Source organism: Hyalella azteca, unplaced genomic scaffold (genome assembly GCF_000764305.2).
Source record: "Hyalella azteca isolate HAZT.00-mixed unplaced genomic scaffold, Hazt_2.0.2 contig2030, whole genome shotgun sequence".
Taxonomy (NCBI): domain Eukaryota; kingdom Metazoa; phylum Arthropoda; class Malacostraca; order Amphipoda; family Hyalellidae; genus Hyalella; species Hyalella azteca.
Window position 1 is genome coordinate 178,207 of NW_025932318.1, and position 19,682 is coordinate 197,888.

Sequence of the window (19,682 nt, forward strand, 5' to 3'; positions counted from 1 at the left end):
GTATCATATACAGTAAAAACTTGAATCTTATCTTTATTTTATTGCGAGTACATAACAATGCAAGCCTAAATTATTTTCACACAAAATGAATACAAAATCAAATGTAAGTTGGATAAACCTGCGTTAATCACGATTTAATGTAAGGGACTCAAGACATAAGACTGCTGCGACACAAGTCTATAAATAAATAATTTATAAAAAATCGACGTAAGATCCCAACACAACGGAAACCGAATTTTCGAGGGCAAGAGGCTAACATCAAAAGCCAGAATTGCGAATCTCGCAGTCCAGAAAAGAAGACGAGAGAGGCTCGATTTCACCAACACGGGGTCAGCTTTCGAACGCTTCGTTCCGTCACAATCTGCTGCACGCAAGTCGAGGAGTTTGTGTGCGTGCAGCGGATGCCAATTTTTTAAAGAGATTTAAAGATGATAGTCTTTGATAGCTTAAAAAAATTATTTCTGGTGTTGAAATAGTGTTTTGGTCATTTATTTGTTATTTGCGACACTACTGAAGCTGTGAAAAATGAAGCTCAATAAATGCGAAAATTTCAAAAGAAAATTCAATTCAATTCAATTTTTCCTTTTTGCAAATTCAATCTCTCCTTCCTACGTCAATGAATATATTAAAAAAACTTATGATTAGAAGGTATGGAACGCACACGAAGTGAAGAGATTGTGGGACATGTTAAAGCAATAAATTTACCGGAGACCACCCAAATTTTCGAAACCCCCTTACTGACAAGTATAGGTCCAGGGATGAAATCACGTGAATTATAGTAATTTTGGAGCGGTATTATAAATCAGCCTTCAGCGTTGAATGTAACCTGCGTAATATAAGCGTGCACTACAATCACAATTTACGAAACCCGCCACTTGATGGAACGTACACAAAAAAATCAATGAACGGATTATTGTCCAAATATTGAAAAACTTCCGTACCTTCAGCATAAGAGAGACGACGTAGCGATAATACGCATTTTTGCTAGGCATATTTTGGTCATGATGACCCACACATGTCCAAAATATGCATTGCTTTTTGGACAAGAATTCACTCATTTCTCCCAGTGTAATTTGCATTGCGCCTGCACTGTAATAGGTAAGCGGCGCTCAATGCAGAGGCATGCGCAAGATCCAAACAAAACACTGCGGCTTCGGAGGCCCTATCTCGGTATGAGCATCATTGACGTCATCAGACGAAACGGCTATCAACATTTATACGACTTCGATAATAACAGAAGATAATTTTTCTTTTAATAATTCAGAGAGAAAAATTACAACAAAATAACACGTGTTTAAGAATTCACAGAGTCCATGACGGAAAATTTTCATCCAATATTGATCATAAGGATTCCGTCGCGATATTTTCAGTTCATTTTCTCTGTTAATTTCTATGTCCTAGGCTTTGGTAATATGGAAATTAAGTGCTTTTTCAATGGAGTTTTTCTACGAATATTTAGAGTAGAATTATTTACTTCGATCATTAAATCCGTTAACCGTCATATAAAACGTGAGATATCTTGGTTAATCAATATTATTCATCTTTTACCACTAAACAGTGCTTAAAAATTGAATCTTGCAAATTATTAGTTTTCAACTCTTGCATAAGAATATCTTAATCATTGCTTATGTAACATATTTTTTTATTATCAGCAGCTGGCATACTCCTGCTCATCCTGCAGCTGGCATACTCCTGCTCATCCTGCAGCTGGCATACTCCTGCTCATCCTGCAGCTGGCATACTCCTGCTCATCCTAATGACTGCTCACCTGTGATGCGGAGGAGGAGGCGGAGGTCTGTTGTCTGAGCAGAGAGACGCTGAGCTGTCAGAGCGCTCAGACCGAGCAGAGCTGAAGCCGCTGCTGGAGCTTGTCCGTTTATTTTGACTCGCTGTGAGCAGAGAAACAAAATATAATATAAACAGTATACAATATATAATGCATCACTGTATAATATGGTGCAGCAAAATAATACAATTAAAATAAAGCAAATTTTTATCCTTTTTTAGTGAATTCTTAATATAACAAAATATAATATTAACAGTATACAATATATAATGCAGCACTGTAATACGGTGTATGGTGTTGCAAAATATATTTAAAATTAAGGAAACTTTTATCCTTTTGTAGTGAATTCTTAAGGTAACAAAATATAATATTAACAGTATACAATATATAATGCAGCACTGTAATACGGTATATGGTGTTGCGAAGTATTATTTTTAAAATGAAACAAACTTTTATCCTTTTGTAGTGAATTCTAAATTTTTAATTTATAACTAGCAAAGACTAATGAACTCGACAACAAATTTGACTAAGGGCCTAACCTATATGACCTATACGGCCCGCACATGTAATGCAACTTCACAATAAATCTTTTAGATATGAACTATTTCAAATTAAGAATTATAGGTAGTGTGAATTTTAAATATAAGAAATATAGATAGTGTCAAAAATGTCATAAATAGTCTTATAGAGCCTTTAACACATACAGATTATGAACTATAGTTCATTGCGATGACTCGTAATTCTAGAACTTGCAGCTTCTATTTGTATGAATCATCATGCGTTAATACTCTACTTGACATCCAATACAATCCCTATTGTATGGTCACAATGGTGCATATCTTCATGCTAACAATACGCGACTCGACATTATTATGATATACAACAATGAAGCTAGCCTACAATTGTAAATGAAACTATAAAAAAATTTCTACTGATCATTATAGTTCAAAAAACTGAAAAACTCAAGAAGATAAATCTGATAGTTTTTTCCAATTCTGATTATAGACTCATCAATTTAACAGAGAGAACTTAAATATATAAGCATTTAACACGATAAGATGTGCATAAGTAATGATTAGATGGGAATTACGTTGGTGATCACACACACAAGCACATACCGCCAACTACTAAACATGTGAACATAAATATGTTCCAATAGCCCCTTCCGGTCGTGAAAACCTTCAATACTTCCATTTCTGTCTTATCACAAAGATGAGGAGAAATACCAGCAACAATGATATATGCATATAATTCAACCAGCGTCAGGTGAACACTGAACACACTGGTACTACCAGCGCCAGGATAACACTGAACACACTGGTACTACCACCACCAGAGTAACACTGAACACATAGGTACTACCAGCGCCAGAGTAACACTGAACACACAGGTACTACCAGCGCCAGAGTAACACTGAACACACAGGTACTACCAGCACCAGGGTAACACTGAACACACTGGTACTACCAGCGCCAGGGTAACACTGAACACACAGGTACTACCAGCGCCAGGGTAACACTGAACACACAGGTACTACCAGCGCCAGGGTAACACTGAACACACAGGTACTACCAGCACCAGGGTAACACTGAACACACTGGTACTATCAGCGCCAGGGTAACACTGAACACACTGGTACTACCAGTGCCAGGGTAACACTAAGCGCCAGGGTAACACTGAACACACTGGTACTACCAGCGCCAGGGTAACACTGAACACACTGGTACTACCAGCGCCAGGGTAACACTGAACACACAGGTACTACCACCACCAGAGTAACACTGAACACACAGGTACTACCAGCGCCAGGGTAACACTGAACACACCGGTACTACCAGCGCCAGGGTAACACTGAACACACTGGTACAACCAGCGCCAGGAGAACACTGAACACACTGGTACAACCACCACCAGAGTAACACTGAACACACTGATACTACAAGTTCCAGGGTAACACTGAACACACCGGTACTACCAGCGCCAGGGTAACACTGAACACACTGGTACAAGGAAGCTATGTAACACTGAACACACTGGTACAATTAACCCACCACCAGAGTAACTCTGAACACACTGGTACAACCAGCGCCAGGGTAACACTGAGCATTCTGGTACAACGCAGCTATGTACAATGTACACTTGGGAACGCAAGTGTGGCAAGAAGGCACAGGTGTACCTTGCGTGATGTCATTATACGAGGTTTCTAATGCAACCAAATTTTAAGCGATCATATTGAAAATTTGTTCTTTCTCGACAGTTTTACACAATTCATTCAAGAATTACAGTGTTAAATATGTTCGTCATCAAATGTACTTTGATCGTATTTGATAAGGTAAACTACCTTGTAAAAATAACATTGCAACGTTTGAGCTCGCATACTTGCGTGGTTGTTGAACAATTTGAATAGTTGATGAATATACGTGCGGCTAAAAAATAAAGAAGCTGCTTGTTCAGAGGTAGATGAGGTTGATGTTGAACCTTCACCTAAACGTTTTAACTAGTTAGTTGAGAATCAAAATCTGATGCTCCGATCAGAATTTCGGAGCATCCATAATACCGAACACTTCTTAATCGATGCTTATGATCTTGAAGTTTAACCTAATAAATAATTTGTTTCTCTGGCGGTCATTCTAAATTTTACCATTGCAATATTAGACACTATGCAACTTTTTTCATTTACAGTGTCAGCTTATTTCAACATTACCTTCTCCCTTGGATTAAAAAGATAACGTTCACCTTTAAATAATCAGGTCGTCGGCTAGGATTTGATAGAATCTCTTAAAATAACGTAACTCACTAATCTTTGCAAAGACTTTATGTACAGATGACTTTAAAATTTTTTCAAGTAGTCCGCAGACGAAGGGTTGAAGTTCAATGAAACTCTTAACTATAATCCGCATACGAAGGGGTAAAGCTTCGTAAAGCATAAACCTCTAAAAATAGCACAACTCGTCAATTTCTGCCAGGCATTCAAATACGGACGACGGTGAAAATGTCTATGGTTAAACCAAACGAAGGGTTAATGTTAAACTAACCTCAACACAACTGACCAATTTTTGTTCTAATTGCAAGAGTTCGCATACGAAGAGTTAAATTAAACTACCCTGTATATAAAACAGCAGGAGAAGAGTTCGCATACAAACTCCTGTTTAACTACTATTTTAAGTAAAACTGCCCTCTAACTTAAACAAAACTCACCCATTTTCGTTCTATTTGCAAGTTAGCATACTAAGAAATGAATGAAGTTGCCCTCTAAATAAAGCAAAATTCACCTATTTTTGTTCTATTTGCATCTTTGTCCTTGGAGTTGAAGAGCTTGAACTTGTCTAGCACCGAGTCCTTGTGTTTGGTCTGCGCGGGGGGCGGCTGGGGGGCCACGGGTGCAGCAGCCACCACGTGGTATGGGGAGGCCACCCCGTGACTGGTAGGTGCAGACGGGCCCCGTAGGGAACGCTGGGGTCCGGTCCCGTTACTTCTGTAACAAACGGGGAACAAAATCAGAGGCAATGTTATCAGATATAGGTACGGGTTTTCCGGTCATGTTACTTCTGTAACAAAGGGGGAACAAAATCAGAGGCAATGTTATCAAAAATAGGTACGGATTTTTTCTCCGTTGGTTAATCAATGATCGATTTTAATGCTAAATATACCAATAATAAACGAGATATCGGTCGCTATACGTGCACTTAAGCGAGTTTTGATAGTATCGCGCTTGATCACGAAAATTTCTCGCATCTGTGAGTAATGCATTTGATTCAGTACAAATAAATCGTCGGCTTAGGGATGCAGTAGAACATTGCAGCATCGCAGAAACAATATCGGAATCTAGGAATAAGGTACGATATTGAAGAAATAGTCTATAATTGGCCAAAATGTGTGGGATGAAAGCTAGAAATTTCCGGATGCCACAGAACGAGTCAGGCATTTCACAACTTTTTCATTGGTTAACACTTTAGTATTGCTGTAAAGTTAGCATCAATTAACAGCTCCATCACCGAATTGATTATCTGCAAGTGTGAACTTCAAGTTATAGATATGAGTGTGTATGAACTAAAATATTGCACTCGGGAGCCAACGACCGAGATGCTCGAAATGAGAATCTTCTAAGTAGATCGAGGGTCTGATTGAAATTTCTCCATTTGTCATTATTGAAATATTGAAATTTCTCCATTTGAAGAATTTGTCATTATTCATTACGTCCACAAAACGTCATGGTTTATGTAAAAACTGAAGTTTTGCGCCAAATAATTCATCTCTCTCTGCGGTGACTATGCGACACAGATGATGGTAACAAATAATATAGACGCGGGTTATCCATAGCAGTGATGATAATTCAATTTCAATCAACAATGAATTGCCGCCTAGCTTACATCAGTTTGCTAAGAATTTCGCCGATTTAAATGCTGCAATATCAAGTGTTCCATCTTTAGTTGAAAGCTCTCCGGCCTTAAGATTGTGTGCACTTCCGCGGTCGATTGATTCCTTGTTTCTTTCATACTGTATAGAGGACCACAAGTGTACAACGCTATTGTACAGATACGATCAGTAAAATACGAGTGTGAAAACTCTGCTTTTCAGTGTGATCAGAACCTGCATGGCGGAAATTTGGAAAGCATAAGCATAGCGACAGAGAGTTGTCTCTAAACATTTTTTAAGAACGTCGAATGATATATGATGGTCGATGAAGAAAAAACACGAAAAAATGAGAAGCTGACAGGGGTATAGGTCCATTGTGGCAGCGTTATAAGTCCAGAGTGACAGCGTTATAGGTCCAGAGTGACAGCGTTATAGGTCCGGAGTGACAGCGTTATAGGTCCGGAGTGACAGCGTTATAGGTCCCGAGTGACAGCGTTATATAGGTCTATTATGACAGCGTTATGGGTCTAGAATGGCAGCGTTATATAGGTCGAGTGACAGCGTTATAAGTCCAGAGTGACAGCGTTATATAGGTCGAGTGACAGCGTTATATATGTCGACTGACAGCGTTATATAGATTCAGAACTACTACGTTATAGGTCTAGAGTGACACCGTTATATAGATCGAGAACTACTACGTTATAGGTTAAGAGTGACATTATAATAACGTAAATGCAGCACTGCGATGCATATGCACGGCGTTAGCCGGAAACACACTCCATTGTTGCATGGAAGTTGCAGGAACTTTTGACCGTAACTCCCCTGCGCTGTGAAACGTTCTCTTTGTTATGTAATAACATCCTTGAGGGGCAAATGATACCTGGTAGCTCATCGTTCGGTTTAGAAATTCACTTGAATAACGCTCGTTGAGGATTAAGAATAATTTAAATATATAAACTTGGAACGGCACGAGGAAGCGAAAACGTTTTCTCAAATAATAATACCTCTAATAATAATAAACAGTTAAAATATTGAATTTAAAAAAATTCTGAGAGTTAATTCAATAAAAAACATGCAGCGGCATAGTGTGTTCAAAGATATATAAATTAAAGCAAGCTGCATCTAATAAAGATGGTACAACTGCGTCGTCCAGTGATATTCGAAAAGTCGCAAAACACAAAAAAAAAATCCGAAAAGTTTACCTATTGTGTCAGTAGAAACATCAACAGAATATAAAATTTCCGGGAGATTAATTTGATAAGTAGACAAGTAAAAATTGTTACGCGGAGCGCTGGACATGAACGTCGCATAGCATAACGAGTAAATATCATGAACGATATACGCGCAAGATTAATTTTAATTTAAATGTATAAATTATATAGTAGAGTTGAATTAAACCAATGATAGACCAGATCGATTCGGAACAAAAGACTACACTACGGAAGCGGGAAGAACAAAGCTCGCAGAGAACGTCGCTCGTTCTTTCCAGTTAGTGGGTACCCTCACAAAACAACTGGAAATATCTAAATGGAACTGAATAGAAAACGACTGGAATTATCCAAATAGTGACACACTTCCATCACGTAACATTTATGCGCCCTTTCATTCCGCCATACTAGTTCAATATGACCCTCATAGGTGCAAAAAATGCATCGTAATTTGGACTGTTCAATTCATTTATTATCCCATCCATAAAATTCAATAACTTCAAAATACTCTGCAGTAAATGCTCCCAAAACAGGAAAAAAGTTTCCTAGAAAACCCACTCAGTTATACGAAGTTCAATTCATTTATCAACACATCAATAAAATTCAATAACTTTGAAATATCTTGCAGTATATGCTCCCAAAACAGGAAAAAAGTTTCCTAGAAACCCATTCCGTTATACGAAAAGCAGCACACTGCAATAACAGCCACGCAATGCGCATGAGCGACGCTGCGGCCGGATGACACCGCGTCGCAGGCTCCGTAATTTGCCTGACGTGCAATTGCTACACTCAGCGGATGACGAAATGTCTCGTAACTCAGAGAAATGAGTGGGACTTTGTCCAAATAACCATCCACTTCTTGCTCTTGTGTGGGTCATCTCGCAACCCGGAGAAATGAGTGGGACTTTGTCCAAATAACCGTCTAATTCTTGCTCTTGTGTGGGTCATCCGAGCCCGATTTGGCCCGGCACTGGGGTGTATCAGTGTATCACGCACACAAAATGTCACTCTTTAGACAATATGACCAATGAGTGGTAGAACTTACAGCGCGAACGGCAGAAGTTGCATGCAAATGAAATACTTTATGGCATGCCAATTGATGCCATCAATTAAATATTGTGGGTGGAAGTAGCAACACAGTTATGCTACTCCATGGTAGTAAGCGAAATATCAAGATTGAAATTTGCAGCAGTTCAAAGCCAAGGATAATAACAGAAATATCGAGGTCTTACGAAGTAATATAAAAGTGAAGGAATGATGATGCTTTTTCTCCAAAAAATTATAACATAATGCAATGGCTTACGGGAGCTACAGTCAACAACCTTTAAATTCCCCTTCTCGACGACTTAAAGCGTGGCTAACTTTCGTAGAGAAAATTTAGGAATAGTGAGCTCATAATTCAATTAGTAGGATATCAGTTCACAGTGCAAAAAAATTATTCTAGTGAAATATTGAAGATGACAATACTCACCTTTGAAATGGTTTATTTTTCCACTGTTCAACTGTCATCGTGATGTTTTACAATAATTAATCGGATTATAAGATTTGAGTTTTAACACCTAAACATCGTCATCAGGTGACACTAGCATCGTCGAAGGACTTTCACTGTTCACGAGCCTTCACTTCAATGTATTTTTAACGTTAGTTTATACATTCATGTAAAATGCGAATAATCAAGCCTTTTCACGTCAGAGGAATTTCATCACACTGAAGGCATTCTTGAAAATAAGAATAATCGAGCATTCATTTCACTGCATTTTCGACGTCAGAGGCATAAGTTGAAAATTAGGAAAACCAAGCCTTCAAAGGATAATAATCGCCAAAGCTATTAATTAACGGATAATTACCGCATTACTGAATAAAGCACAATTAATAATTTCGATTACTGATTCGTTATAAATTACTCTTGAATTGTGTCCCGATTTCGTCACTCTTTTTCAAAAAAATTAAATCCAGAGATTGCATCAAAAGTGTCATAGAAGGTCCCAAAAATATTTCAATTAAACTTTTATCAACACTACTTTTCCCTTTCCACAACTACAGCTAAAACATGATGGCTTTTGTCAAGTTCAGAGCCTTTATTGAAAACTCTTGCTGGATATACAGTGCGGACAGCCCTAACAACGAGATTACAGTTAAGATATCGCAGCACGAGATAACCACGTATCCACTATCCACAAATCCACTTCCATACTAATTAACAGTCGTCCAAATGAGATATTCCAAGGCCAGAGTTGTTATCGTATGGGGAGAAAATCCTTTATAAACCCTACAATACAACATTGCCACAAATTTGAAATAACATAACATGAACAATTCATTTCAAAAAGTATTTTCGCCAAAACATTAATGAATTAGGCGTCTCTGAATTTTACTTGATTTCTGAAAATACTTTAGTGGTTTCGATAAAGAATTTTGGCACCATTCAAATTTTTAACTGACTTATTTTGAATGACGCTTTCCAAAGATCCCACAGAGGCGCAAAAGATTACCAAATACTACTTAATGAAGTTCTCACTATATATAGCGGTTGTTGGAACGGCTGAATTATCTAACGTTAACTGGTGCTATCGATAACGATAACTGGTGATATTCTAACGATAACTGTTGATACTCTAACGATAACTGTTGATATTCTAACGATAACTGTTGATATTCTAACGATAACTGATGATATTCTAACGATAACTGATGATATTCTAACGATAACTGATAATATTTTAACGATAATTGTTGATATTCTAACGATAACTGATGATATTCTAACGATGGCTGATAATATTCTAACGATAACTGAAGATATTCTAGCGATAACTGAAGATATTCTAGCGATAACCGATTAAATTCTAACGATAATCCCAGCGCGCGATCATGATAAGTGGCCAAATAATCTTTAGAGTAGAAACTGCAACATTGATAATGAAACTTAGTTTGAATAATAGAGCAAATTTTTCTTGGCGGTAGTGAGCACGTTTCATAACCATTATGGAATGGAAACATTTGTGCAGAAGTAATTTCAGCTACCAGAGTCTGGTCCTATCTAGTCTAAAAGACATGTTTATGATAGATTTTTACGTAAATAATGTTACAAAATTATTAATGCTAATCATGCGAATTAAAAATATTCATCAATATTAAAAAATATTATTAGCTTACACGAGTAAATAAGAAGGCAATTACAAGTACAGCACAAAATTAAGTTCACTTATTATAGAGAGCATGTCATTTAAATTACAAGTACAGCACAACATTAAGTTCATATATCATATCATTTAATATCATTTAAAAAAAACAAAGCGCGTCGACGTCTAACAGTCATGTTTGTGGATGATAAACGACGTGGCAGAAGCAGTCACGACTACGGGGCGAGAGACACAAATATTTACAGGTAGAAAAATATTTGCGTGACGCCGAAAGGGCGAGGGTTCTAGGGTTAAAATTGAGACTTGATCATCAAGCAGGATAAGCGAAGACCAGTTCTGGCTAGCATAAATTCATCAAGAAAAAAGATGGATCAAGAAAAAAAAATGATGTCCGCTAAAAGAAAAAAGATGTCCGCTAGTGTCATATGATTACCCACAAAATAATTTTCATTACTATTTAAAAGAAGTAATATATAATAATTGATAAGTTATAAATGAAAAATAATTGAATTTATCTTATTAAAAATCTATGACAGAAAAAGGCGCTCTGAAAAGGCCTGAGCCGATTAGAGATCTCGTAAGCGGGAAACTTAAAATAAAGACACTAATTGATGTGCGATGTATTCCGTGAAAAAAAATTATTAGGACGAGCATAACATTGCAATAGGTCAAAATTCCCCATATGAAACTTTTAATCAAAAAACCTTTTTCATGGTCGGACGAAATATAACAAACTCTAAACAGGTCAACATTTACCAGTGAGAAGCAACAAATTGATAAAGCCACTTCAACTTGGAGTTCAATCTTTGTTTTTTGAAACGTCGAAAAAATTCGCACTTGAAATCCCCGAATTTTGACTTAAAGAAACTTCAGAAAATTAGAACAAAATTAAAGAGCAACAAAATTATTGGAGCGAAAATAAAGACGATAAGACAGACACAAGACAAAAACTAAAAATGAAAACGATAGACAGGACGTGTTGACAGTCACACCCGTCACAATTACAGTCATCGCAGCTAATGACAGTCGTGGCACGGGCATTAGCCATCTTGTCGTAAAAATAATCATTTGAGTACCGCAGGGACAAAAAAAAAAAAGAACAAGTCAACCGAGTTCAATGCCGAATGACTTTTATTATCACTAATCTTGCAGGAGCAAATGAATGTTTCATTAACAGTAAACAGGAAAGAAGAGACATTCCAACGTGTGAACTTCTTTTAGTTCCAGATAGTACCGACCACAGGCACAGAAAATCACTAAATTTTTCTTATCATTTCACCAACATTGACTCGATTGTGAGCATTTCATACACAAAATTGAGTGACCACAAACGCAATTACTATTTTCCTCACGGGACACACTGATTAATTTCAATCATAAGATAATAACACATCTATATATACGATAGAAAAAAGCTTTAAACAACGTAAAAGATCAAAAATTAATGAAAGCAACGTCAACGCGAAGAGTGAGGAAGTGACTTCAGGCGAAACGCTGTCAATGCACAAGCAACCTTCACAAGGATGTCTGACGCAGCAAATTTCCCCGGTACAAGTCAACGGAACAGCAGAGCGACGCGCACACACTCCACACGACCGCCGACGCGTTACTGAAGACTGAACTGAACAGTGAAGACTGAAGAGACTGAAGAGTGAAGTACTGAAGTTACTGAACTAATCGAAGGCTTGGTCTCCAGTTAATGATTTCTCTATTTTATATGCTCCAAAATATAATTATGTATAGATATAATGTTGAAATAGATATTTGGAAAATTGACATAAACAAAGCTTACTGTCGGTCTTAAGGATGATTTCACAACACACGCTTAACCTTGTTTTTTTTTTAGTAGACACGAGAAGTCTCGACACCTAAATGCAACAATTTAACTTGTAAACTATTGAGGCGATAATGATTTAATTACAACAGCTCCTTTGCAGACTGCAGGAACCCAAGGCATGTTGAACTACATAGAAACATGAAAATTGAATTCCACAACCACAAAAAAAAAGCCATAAAATTTTTATGTAATAAAAAATGGAAATTCAATAAGAAGTCAAGTCAATTACGACAGTAGAGGTACAACCGTTCGCACAAACATTGTGTCCTCGACCTTGTGCCTTAAACAATGAAAGAAATAGTGCGATTACGGGTTTATTCACGGATGAATTCAGCAATGAACAAAGTAATCCTAACAAAGGATAAGATGACGTCAAGATGACATCACTGCATTCCTGTAATGACGGATATGTTATGTGCAGACACGCGGAGCAATGCTTTATGCGGTTAGCAGGACCTATAGTGGAACTTTATAAACCAGTTATATTCAATTTGAATGACACTTTGTTAAAAAACTATTACCGTCAAATAAAAAAATTTTTTAGAAAATGCTTGAATAAAGGAACTGAGTTAAAAATGAACGTGCAAATTTTTAGATGACAGCCTCATTCTTTCAACAGTTATATATAACTTCACGTTCAAAACAATATATAGGAAAAGGGGTCCAGCAGCATGGACTGACAAGGAAAAGTTTGTACTAAAGGACATAGGAAATCTTAAAGGATAACATGCAACCTCTCTTTTTCAGCATATGGTTGGTCACGTACCATCATAACGATGGTCTTCTCTTTTTAGCGCATTTTCTCATTTATGGAAAAAATGCACGATTGTGCTCGCCATGTCCGTCCGTCCGTCCGTTTGTCTGTCTGTCTGTCCGTCCGTCTGTCCGTGACCTCAAGTTTTCGTCGACGAGAAAATACGCTCTCTGTCACTCACCGCAGTGAGTACTGAGTTATATTTTTTATTAACTTTGAAGTAAAGTCACGTTTTACTGACTTTGCCGGTTAAGCGGACACAGCTCTAATTCACAGCAGATGGAAATACATATTCGTCAATACCCTATCAACGCGTTGCAAATAATATGCATTCGACTGAAAGTGAATGTAAGGATCTAATTATAATATTAAACCTTAGGTTCCTAGTACAGTATAATTCAATCAAGATAGCGAATTAACGCTAAGCGTTTCTACGCTTCACCATAGAGGACGGCGTCAAAACTATATATAAATGACACGTGGCAGAGCAGAATCTATGCGAGATGCGTGAATTATTCAGCTACACTATTATTATAAAATTTCAAATATACACTATTATTATAGATTATTATATAAATCATTGAAACAATATACAACAATGCGATCAAGATTCAAACGAAATGAATAAGATAATCGCTGAAACAATATACATCAATGCGATTAAGATTCAAACTAAAAGAAAATAGATACCAGAGCAGGCGCTCGAGTGATGCGACGGAACCACAGCGCCCGAGGCGCCCAGCTAGAGGCACCCGCCTGTCTGGGAACTGCCTTGAGCCTCGGAAACGACCGCTCAAAAAACGAAAAAATTGGAAGAGAAAAATTCGGTAGGCGAGCAGCCCATTACGGGTTTTCTACTGCCGGTATATACACTCAGAGAAATTAGTGAGATCTTATACGAATGGCGATGCAGTTATTGTCCTGGTCTGGGTCATCGTGACCCATTTTAGCCCGGTGTAATGGCGCACTCATTGATTTTTCATATTCTACTTATAATTTAAAAACTGAATTTCATCGCGCTGCAACCACAGTATGATGTGGATGAAAATAAATCGAATTCGGAGGAGGTTCTAATAGAAAATTGAAAATGTGTACATTTCATATTAGCTTTACAAATTAGACAAAATGTCTAATTCCAATTAACAAATCAAGGGTAGTGTGGTAATAGTTCGAAAATTATAACTGTAATTACTGAGAAACTAATTTAAACATTTTGACCTTTACTTACTTGATAATAAATATTCCGAACGTCGTGGTATATTGAAATTCCGATTAATGGTGGAACCCATGTTTAAATAATGAAAATTTCACATTATAGGCCGTTCATATGCCACTAACGTACAAAACGCATATCTTGAGTATATTCAAGGTATCGTAGTATGTTATATCATATGAGGTTTCTGTGACGTTTAATTAAGTGGAAGTCTCATGGTTATTTTTGAAAAATTTCCTCCTGATTTTAATTCATTTGTAAAAAATTAAGGAACTTTTTCGCTTAAGAATAACGAAGTACAAACAACATTCTTGAAAAAGCCCTAACTTGACGTCCTTCAGTATCTTAGAAAAATATGCGCGATAAACAATCGATAAAATGACTTGCATTAGAATTGATGAGACAGCGAGTCATGAATAGAGGAGCTACCGCTCATGCTTGCGATTGAAAATCCGTCGTGAACAATCACCGGCCATTCACCGGCTTCTATATACGGCCGTCCTTAAAACGCCGATGATTTCCATTAAGGACAGGAGTGCCGCATCACGTGGTTTGCCAGAGCAAGAGGTCAAAAGTCTGGCAAGTATTTAGGGAATTGCATCGGAGAAGAAAGTAGCGAACAAAAACTGCAGTGGCTCTTTAAAAGATGTTGGCTTCACTCGACCATATCGGGTTACTTTACTTGCCACACCTGTGTACTGTGATGAGGATTTGATGATGTGGTTTGACAACAAAAGTGAGTTTCAGCAGATTTTCAAATACCAGTTTCAGCTGCTTGGAAGCATATTATTCTAAACAAAATACGTAACCCGTGCAACTTTAATATAAATAGGTTTATCGTGTTGTATTGTATTATGAACTCAGTATATTATTGTAATGATTATTGCAATAATGCATCGACAGGTGCACAATATTCAAGAACATTGCTATGTATAGAGCCTTTTAAAAGCCCTATATTCGAACGAAAACTTTGAAAACGAGCAACTTCAATCATAGGCGAGTTTATTATTGTTATTTTATTGTATTATTTTACGAAAACAATGATGCGTCTGGTGTGTAAAATATATATAATATCGTAGTACTACACCATGAATAAATAAAACATCTAAAATTAAATAATCTGATATTAATTTTTGATACTAGTTACTTTCCCCCCAACGAAGTGTGATGAAACTGATTTCATTGAATCCTAAAAGAGTCAGAAACGAGGACGAGCCTCATAGTTATTCACTTAACAAATGTCAAGGTTAATTACGGACAGCAACCTTTATTTCAGCGTGCCTTAGTTTTGTGACCTTTTAAAAAGTTCAATACTTGATTAAAATACTATTAGCCTTCTAAAAAGAGACCAAATACGTGTAATGAATAACACATTGAAGGAATCGATCGTTCGTTGGAGGAATCTAAAGGTCACGATAGATCGACCTGGCCTTATATCCAAAGTGAAGTTCATTGACTATATATGGAAACCCTCGATAACGATATAATGCAATCTATTAAAGTATATGGCCATCAGGCTAATGAAGAAAATTCGCAATCAAGAAATATCTCATTACACATGACTTCAAAGAACTCAGATTATTTCTCAAAGAAACTGATCAAAGATAGGGTGATATAAAGAAATGAAATGTACAGTAAATCAAACCTAATGTTATCATTAAAAAAATATCTCCAAAACGTGACAGTGCTAAGCCTGGAAAAGTCAACAAGACAACGTGGTTTCGTCAATCCGATTGAAATTTACGAAACCAAACAGCTGTAAATTAGTTTTTGATAAAATACATGTTTTGGTGCCATTTATACGGCAAAAAAGAACTGTTCATAATGCGATCATACGGCGGCTCAGCGCAGTACTAGTTAGCCTTGACACTGAGAGCCAGTCTCAGCTGGAGCCTGATGCCTTCACTGAGAAAAATTAATGGTTTATATTATCCAAATATTGACACACTTGACACCTTCTTACCCACAGCACACGTGTGGCGTAGCACTGATACACTCATTTGCAAGGCCTGATGTTTAGGGATGACCCACACAATTTGGGCAGAAGTGCATTTCTATTCGGACAAAATCTCATTTATTTATCTGAGTGAGAGCACCAGCGCCACGGATAAATTCTCGAGAAATTTTCACGGTCATTCGTTACTATACAGGATCTTATCTCGTGGACGTACAAAACTTCATACAGGCTTGAAAATTTCGACAGAGCATTTCGAAAAATTGTACTTAATGAGCAGAGATGGCTCAGTGAAACGCCGGTATAAAGTCAGATCGTTCCAGTTCATGAAGTATGGTTGAGGTTAGCGACTAAAATGATCAAGTTTCTCATACAACGTACGGAGGATCATTTATTTCAATTCAGTCTTATGTTATAATGTTTGGTAAATAATATACCAAACGCTAGTCATCCAAATTTTAAATAGAAATAGTTAACAATGCGGGTGAACAATGAAGCTAATTTTTCATTGCATTTTTCAACAATAAAATCTTATTCTTATTAGTGCACGCGACATAAACACTGACTTAAAAAGGTTGAGGCACCTTCTTGTAGTACAGCGCTTTGCATAGAAATTGCGAAGCTTTGTGAAGCTGTTAGCATAAATCAAATATTACTTTGTTAGATCTCATATTTTTGATAAGATTGCGCATTTACCAGGAAGTGATGTGGCCAATTTTCACTTAACCAAAAGATAATCTTTCGACTATGCTATACCTTTTGCAATGCAATTCAAAATAAGCACAAAAAATGCCAAATATTACAATCCAATCACACTACTGAGAGAAATTTATCAATTTTACGAGGTGAAAATTGAAGTCCAACTTGAAGTTAATTGTTGCGATGTGAACAATTTTTATGTATTGTTTTTTATTAGGCGATTAAACACATTGATTGTAGTCTTCTTAGATAATAACGATAAAGCGTCCAATATCGCCTGTCCTACAGCAGGCACATGTGATCAGGAGCGTTTCCTGGGCCAAGTCTCAGGATGACCAATTACGTGCAGTGCACACAGAGCAAAAATATAACTCAGTACTCACTGCAGTGAGTGACAGAGAGCGCATTTTCTCGTCGACGAAAACGTGAAGTCACGGACGGACGGACAGACAGACAGACAGATAGACGGACGGACGGACAGACGGACATGGCGAGCACAATAGTGCATTTTTTCCATAAATGAGAAAATGCGCTAAAAAGCAGGAGAACGCAATCACATTGCAATATCTAACTATAGATATCTATATGGATGTCTTTAAGGCCTATAAAATTGTATGAATATAAATTTGAGCCTGGATTTCAGATCAAAATTCTTAAAAAGATACTCACAGTAAAAGGGTATTAATTTATTTAGGTAATTAGCGGCGATCACTTTCCTGATTCTTATTCTGTGCGTTGATATTTCTTGACGATACCGTAGCATTGATCTATTTTGCTCCTATATACAGTATAATGACTGAACGAACAAAGAAGTCCTACACATGCAGGATCCCGATGGTCTGGCAGACAGGAAACCGGCGCTCAGCTCTCACTGAGAGACGAGAGGAAGACGTGTGTGTAGGATAGCTCCGTGCACCAGCTGCGTATAATAGCGCACCACACGTGTAGTAGCCAGCTGCGCACCACACGTGTAGTAGCCAGCTGCGTATAATAGCGCACCACACGTATAGTAGCCAGCTGCGTATAATAGCGCACCACACGTATAGTAGCCAACTGCGTATAATAGCGCACCACACGTATAGTAGCCAGCTGCGTATAATAGCGCACCACACGTATAGTAGCCAGCTGCGTATAATAGCGTACCACACGTATAGTAGCCAGCTGCGCACCACACGTATAGTAGCCAGCTGCGCACCACACGTATAGTAGCCAACTGCGCACCACACGTTTAGTAGCCAGCTGCGTACTGCACGTATAGTAGCCAGCTGCGTATAATAGCGCGCCACACGTATAGTAGCCAGCTGCGCACCACACATATAGTAGCCAGCTGTGTATAATAGCGCACCACACGTATAGTAGCCAGCTGCGCACCACACGTATAGTAGCGAGTTGCGTATAATAGCGCACCACACGTATAGTAGCCAGCTGCGTGCCAGAGGTATAATATATATAACAGCCAGCTGCGCATCACGCGTATGGCAGCGATATGCAGCAGTTGTATAGAAGCAACACGCGCGGCAAAACACTTCGTTATATTTACGAGGAAGACTTTCCACTCTCTAGATAACACGCGCGGATTTCTCTACGATTGTATTCGCTGCCAGAAGTTTAGAATGGTAAATAAATAAATACAGATGATTGGCTGTCATTCACAAGTACAAGAGAATGAGCATAAAAAAATATAACTCAGTACTCACTGCAGTGAGTGACAGAGAGCGCATTTTCTCGTCGACGAAAACTTGAGGTCACGGACGGACAGACAGACGGACATGGCGAGCACACTAGTGCGTTTTTTCCATAAATGAGAAAATGCGCTAAAAAGGGACAATTTAGCCAGTTATTATAACTAAGCCATATCGACGTTTACGATTTATCATGGCTGAAAAATTTTAATGGATGTGCACTTTATCCAGAATCAAATTCACGATAGGACTAATACAAATGGGATTATTTTCCGGGTATTATTATTTAGATGAATTGATTGAAATTTTAGTAATTAATGTTGATATCAGCTACATTTTCCAGAAATTATGCACTATGTCCCAAAAAAAATACTTATGATCGAGCCAAGTTCGAGTATGTAGCAAACCATTATAGCGATGAAAGGAGAGACGAGAGAGCTGAAAAACAATCGTTCCTCTGAGGCCAAATGTTTGGACAGTCCAGAAATACCAAACATGAGCTCCAAAGGAAGCTATTTACCATCTCGAAAGTTTTCTTTTGCGGGCCTCTGAATAAATATAACATTTAAAGTAAATACTACCTGTACCCGCAAATTAAATGTCTAACACCAAGGAAGATTTGTAAATAGCGGTTGGTATTTATAATTAATGAATAGCTGATGTTATTAATAATTTATAAATAGCTGTTGCTATTCATAAATTATAAATAGCTATTTATTTATATTTATAAATAGCTGTTGCTATTTCTAATTTATAAATAGTTGTTGCTGTTTATTTTTGAGACGCGTTTCGTTCTTGCAAAACGGTTTCAGTTAGAGAAACAATAATTTACTTACTGAATCTTAAGAACATATGAAAAATTGTGCAACAGATGTAGTCAGGAATTATGGCCATTAAACTCATCAAATTATTGAGGGAAAGTTGGGATTAAATGACGTATGAGGTATGATGTTGCATCGTTATGTGACTGCCTACACTTACAACACCACAGAAATTGGCTTATTTGTTGTGGATTATGAGACGAGTCAAAAATTGCCGACCGTGAGCACG

At 37.5% G+C, this 19,682-nt stretch overlaps 1 protein-coding gene across 1 annotated transcript in view; it reads right to left on the minus strand.

The window, feature by feature from the left end:
• LOC108664515 (neuron navigator 2) overlaps nt 1–8,866 on the minus strand; it is a 68,717-nt gene extending 59,851 nt beyond the window's left edge. Inside the window, exons 1-3 of the mRNA XM_047884929.1 lie at nt 8,822–8,866; nt 5,059–5,261; nt 1,769–1,889 (exon numbers count right to left, since the gene is read on the minus strand). Of these exons, the coding sequence (XP_047740885.1) occupies nt 1,769–1,889; nt 5,059–5,261; nt 8,822–8,859 (362 nt within the window). The 5' untranslated portion in view covers nt 8,860–8,866. The remainder of the gene's footprint in view (nt 1–1,768; nt 1,890–5,058; nt 5,262–8,821) is intronic.
• Nucleotides 8,867–19,682: the final 10,816 nt, after the last annotated feature.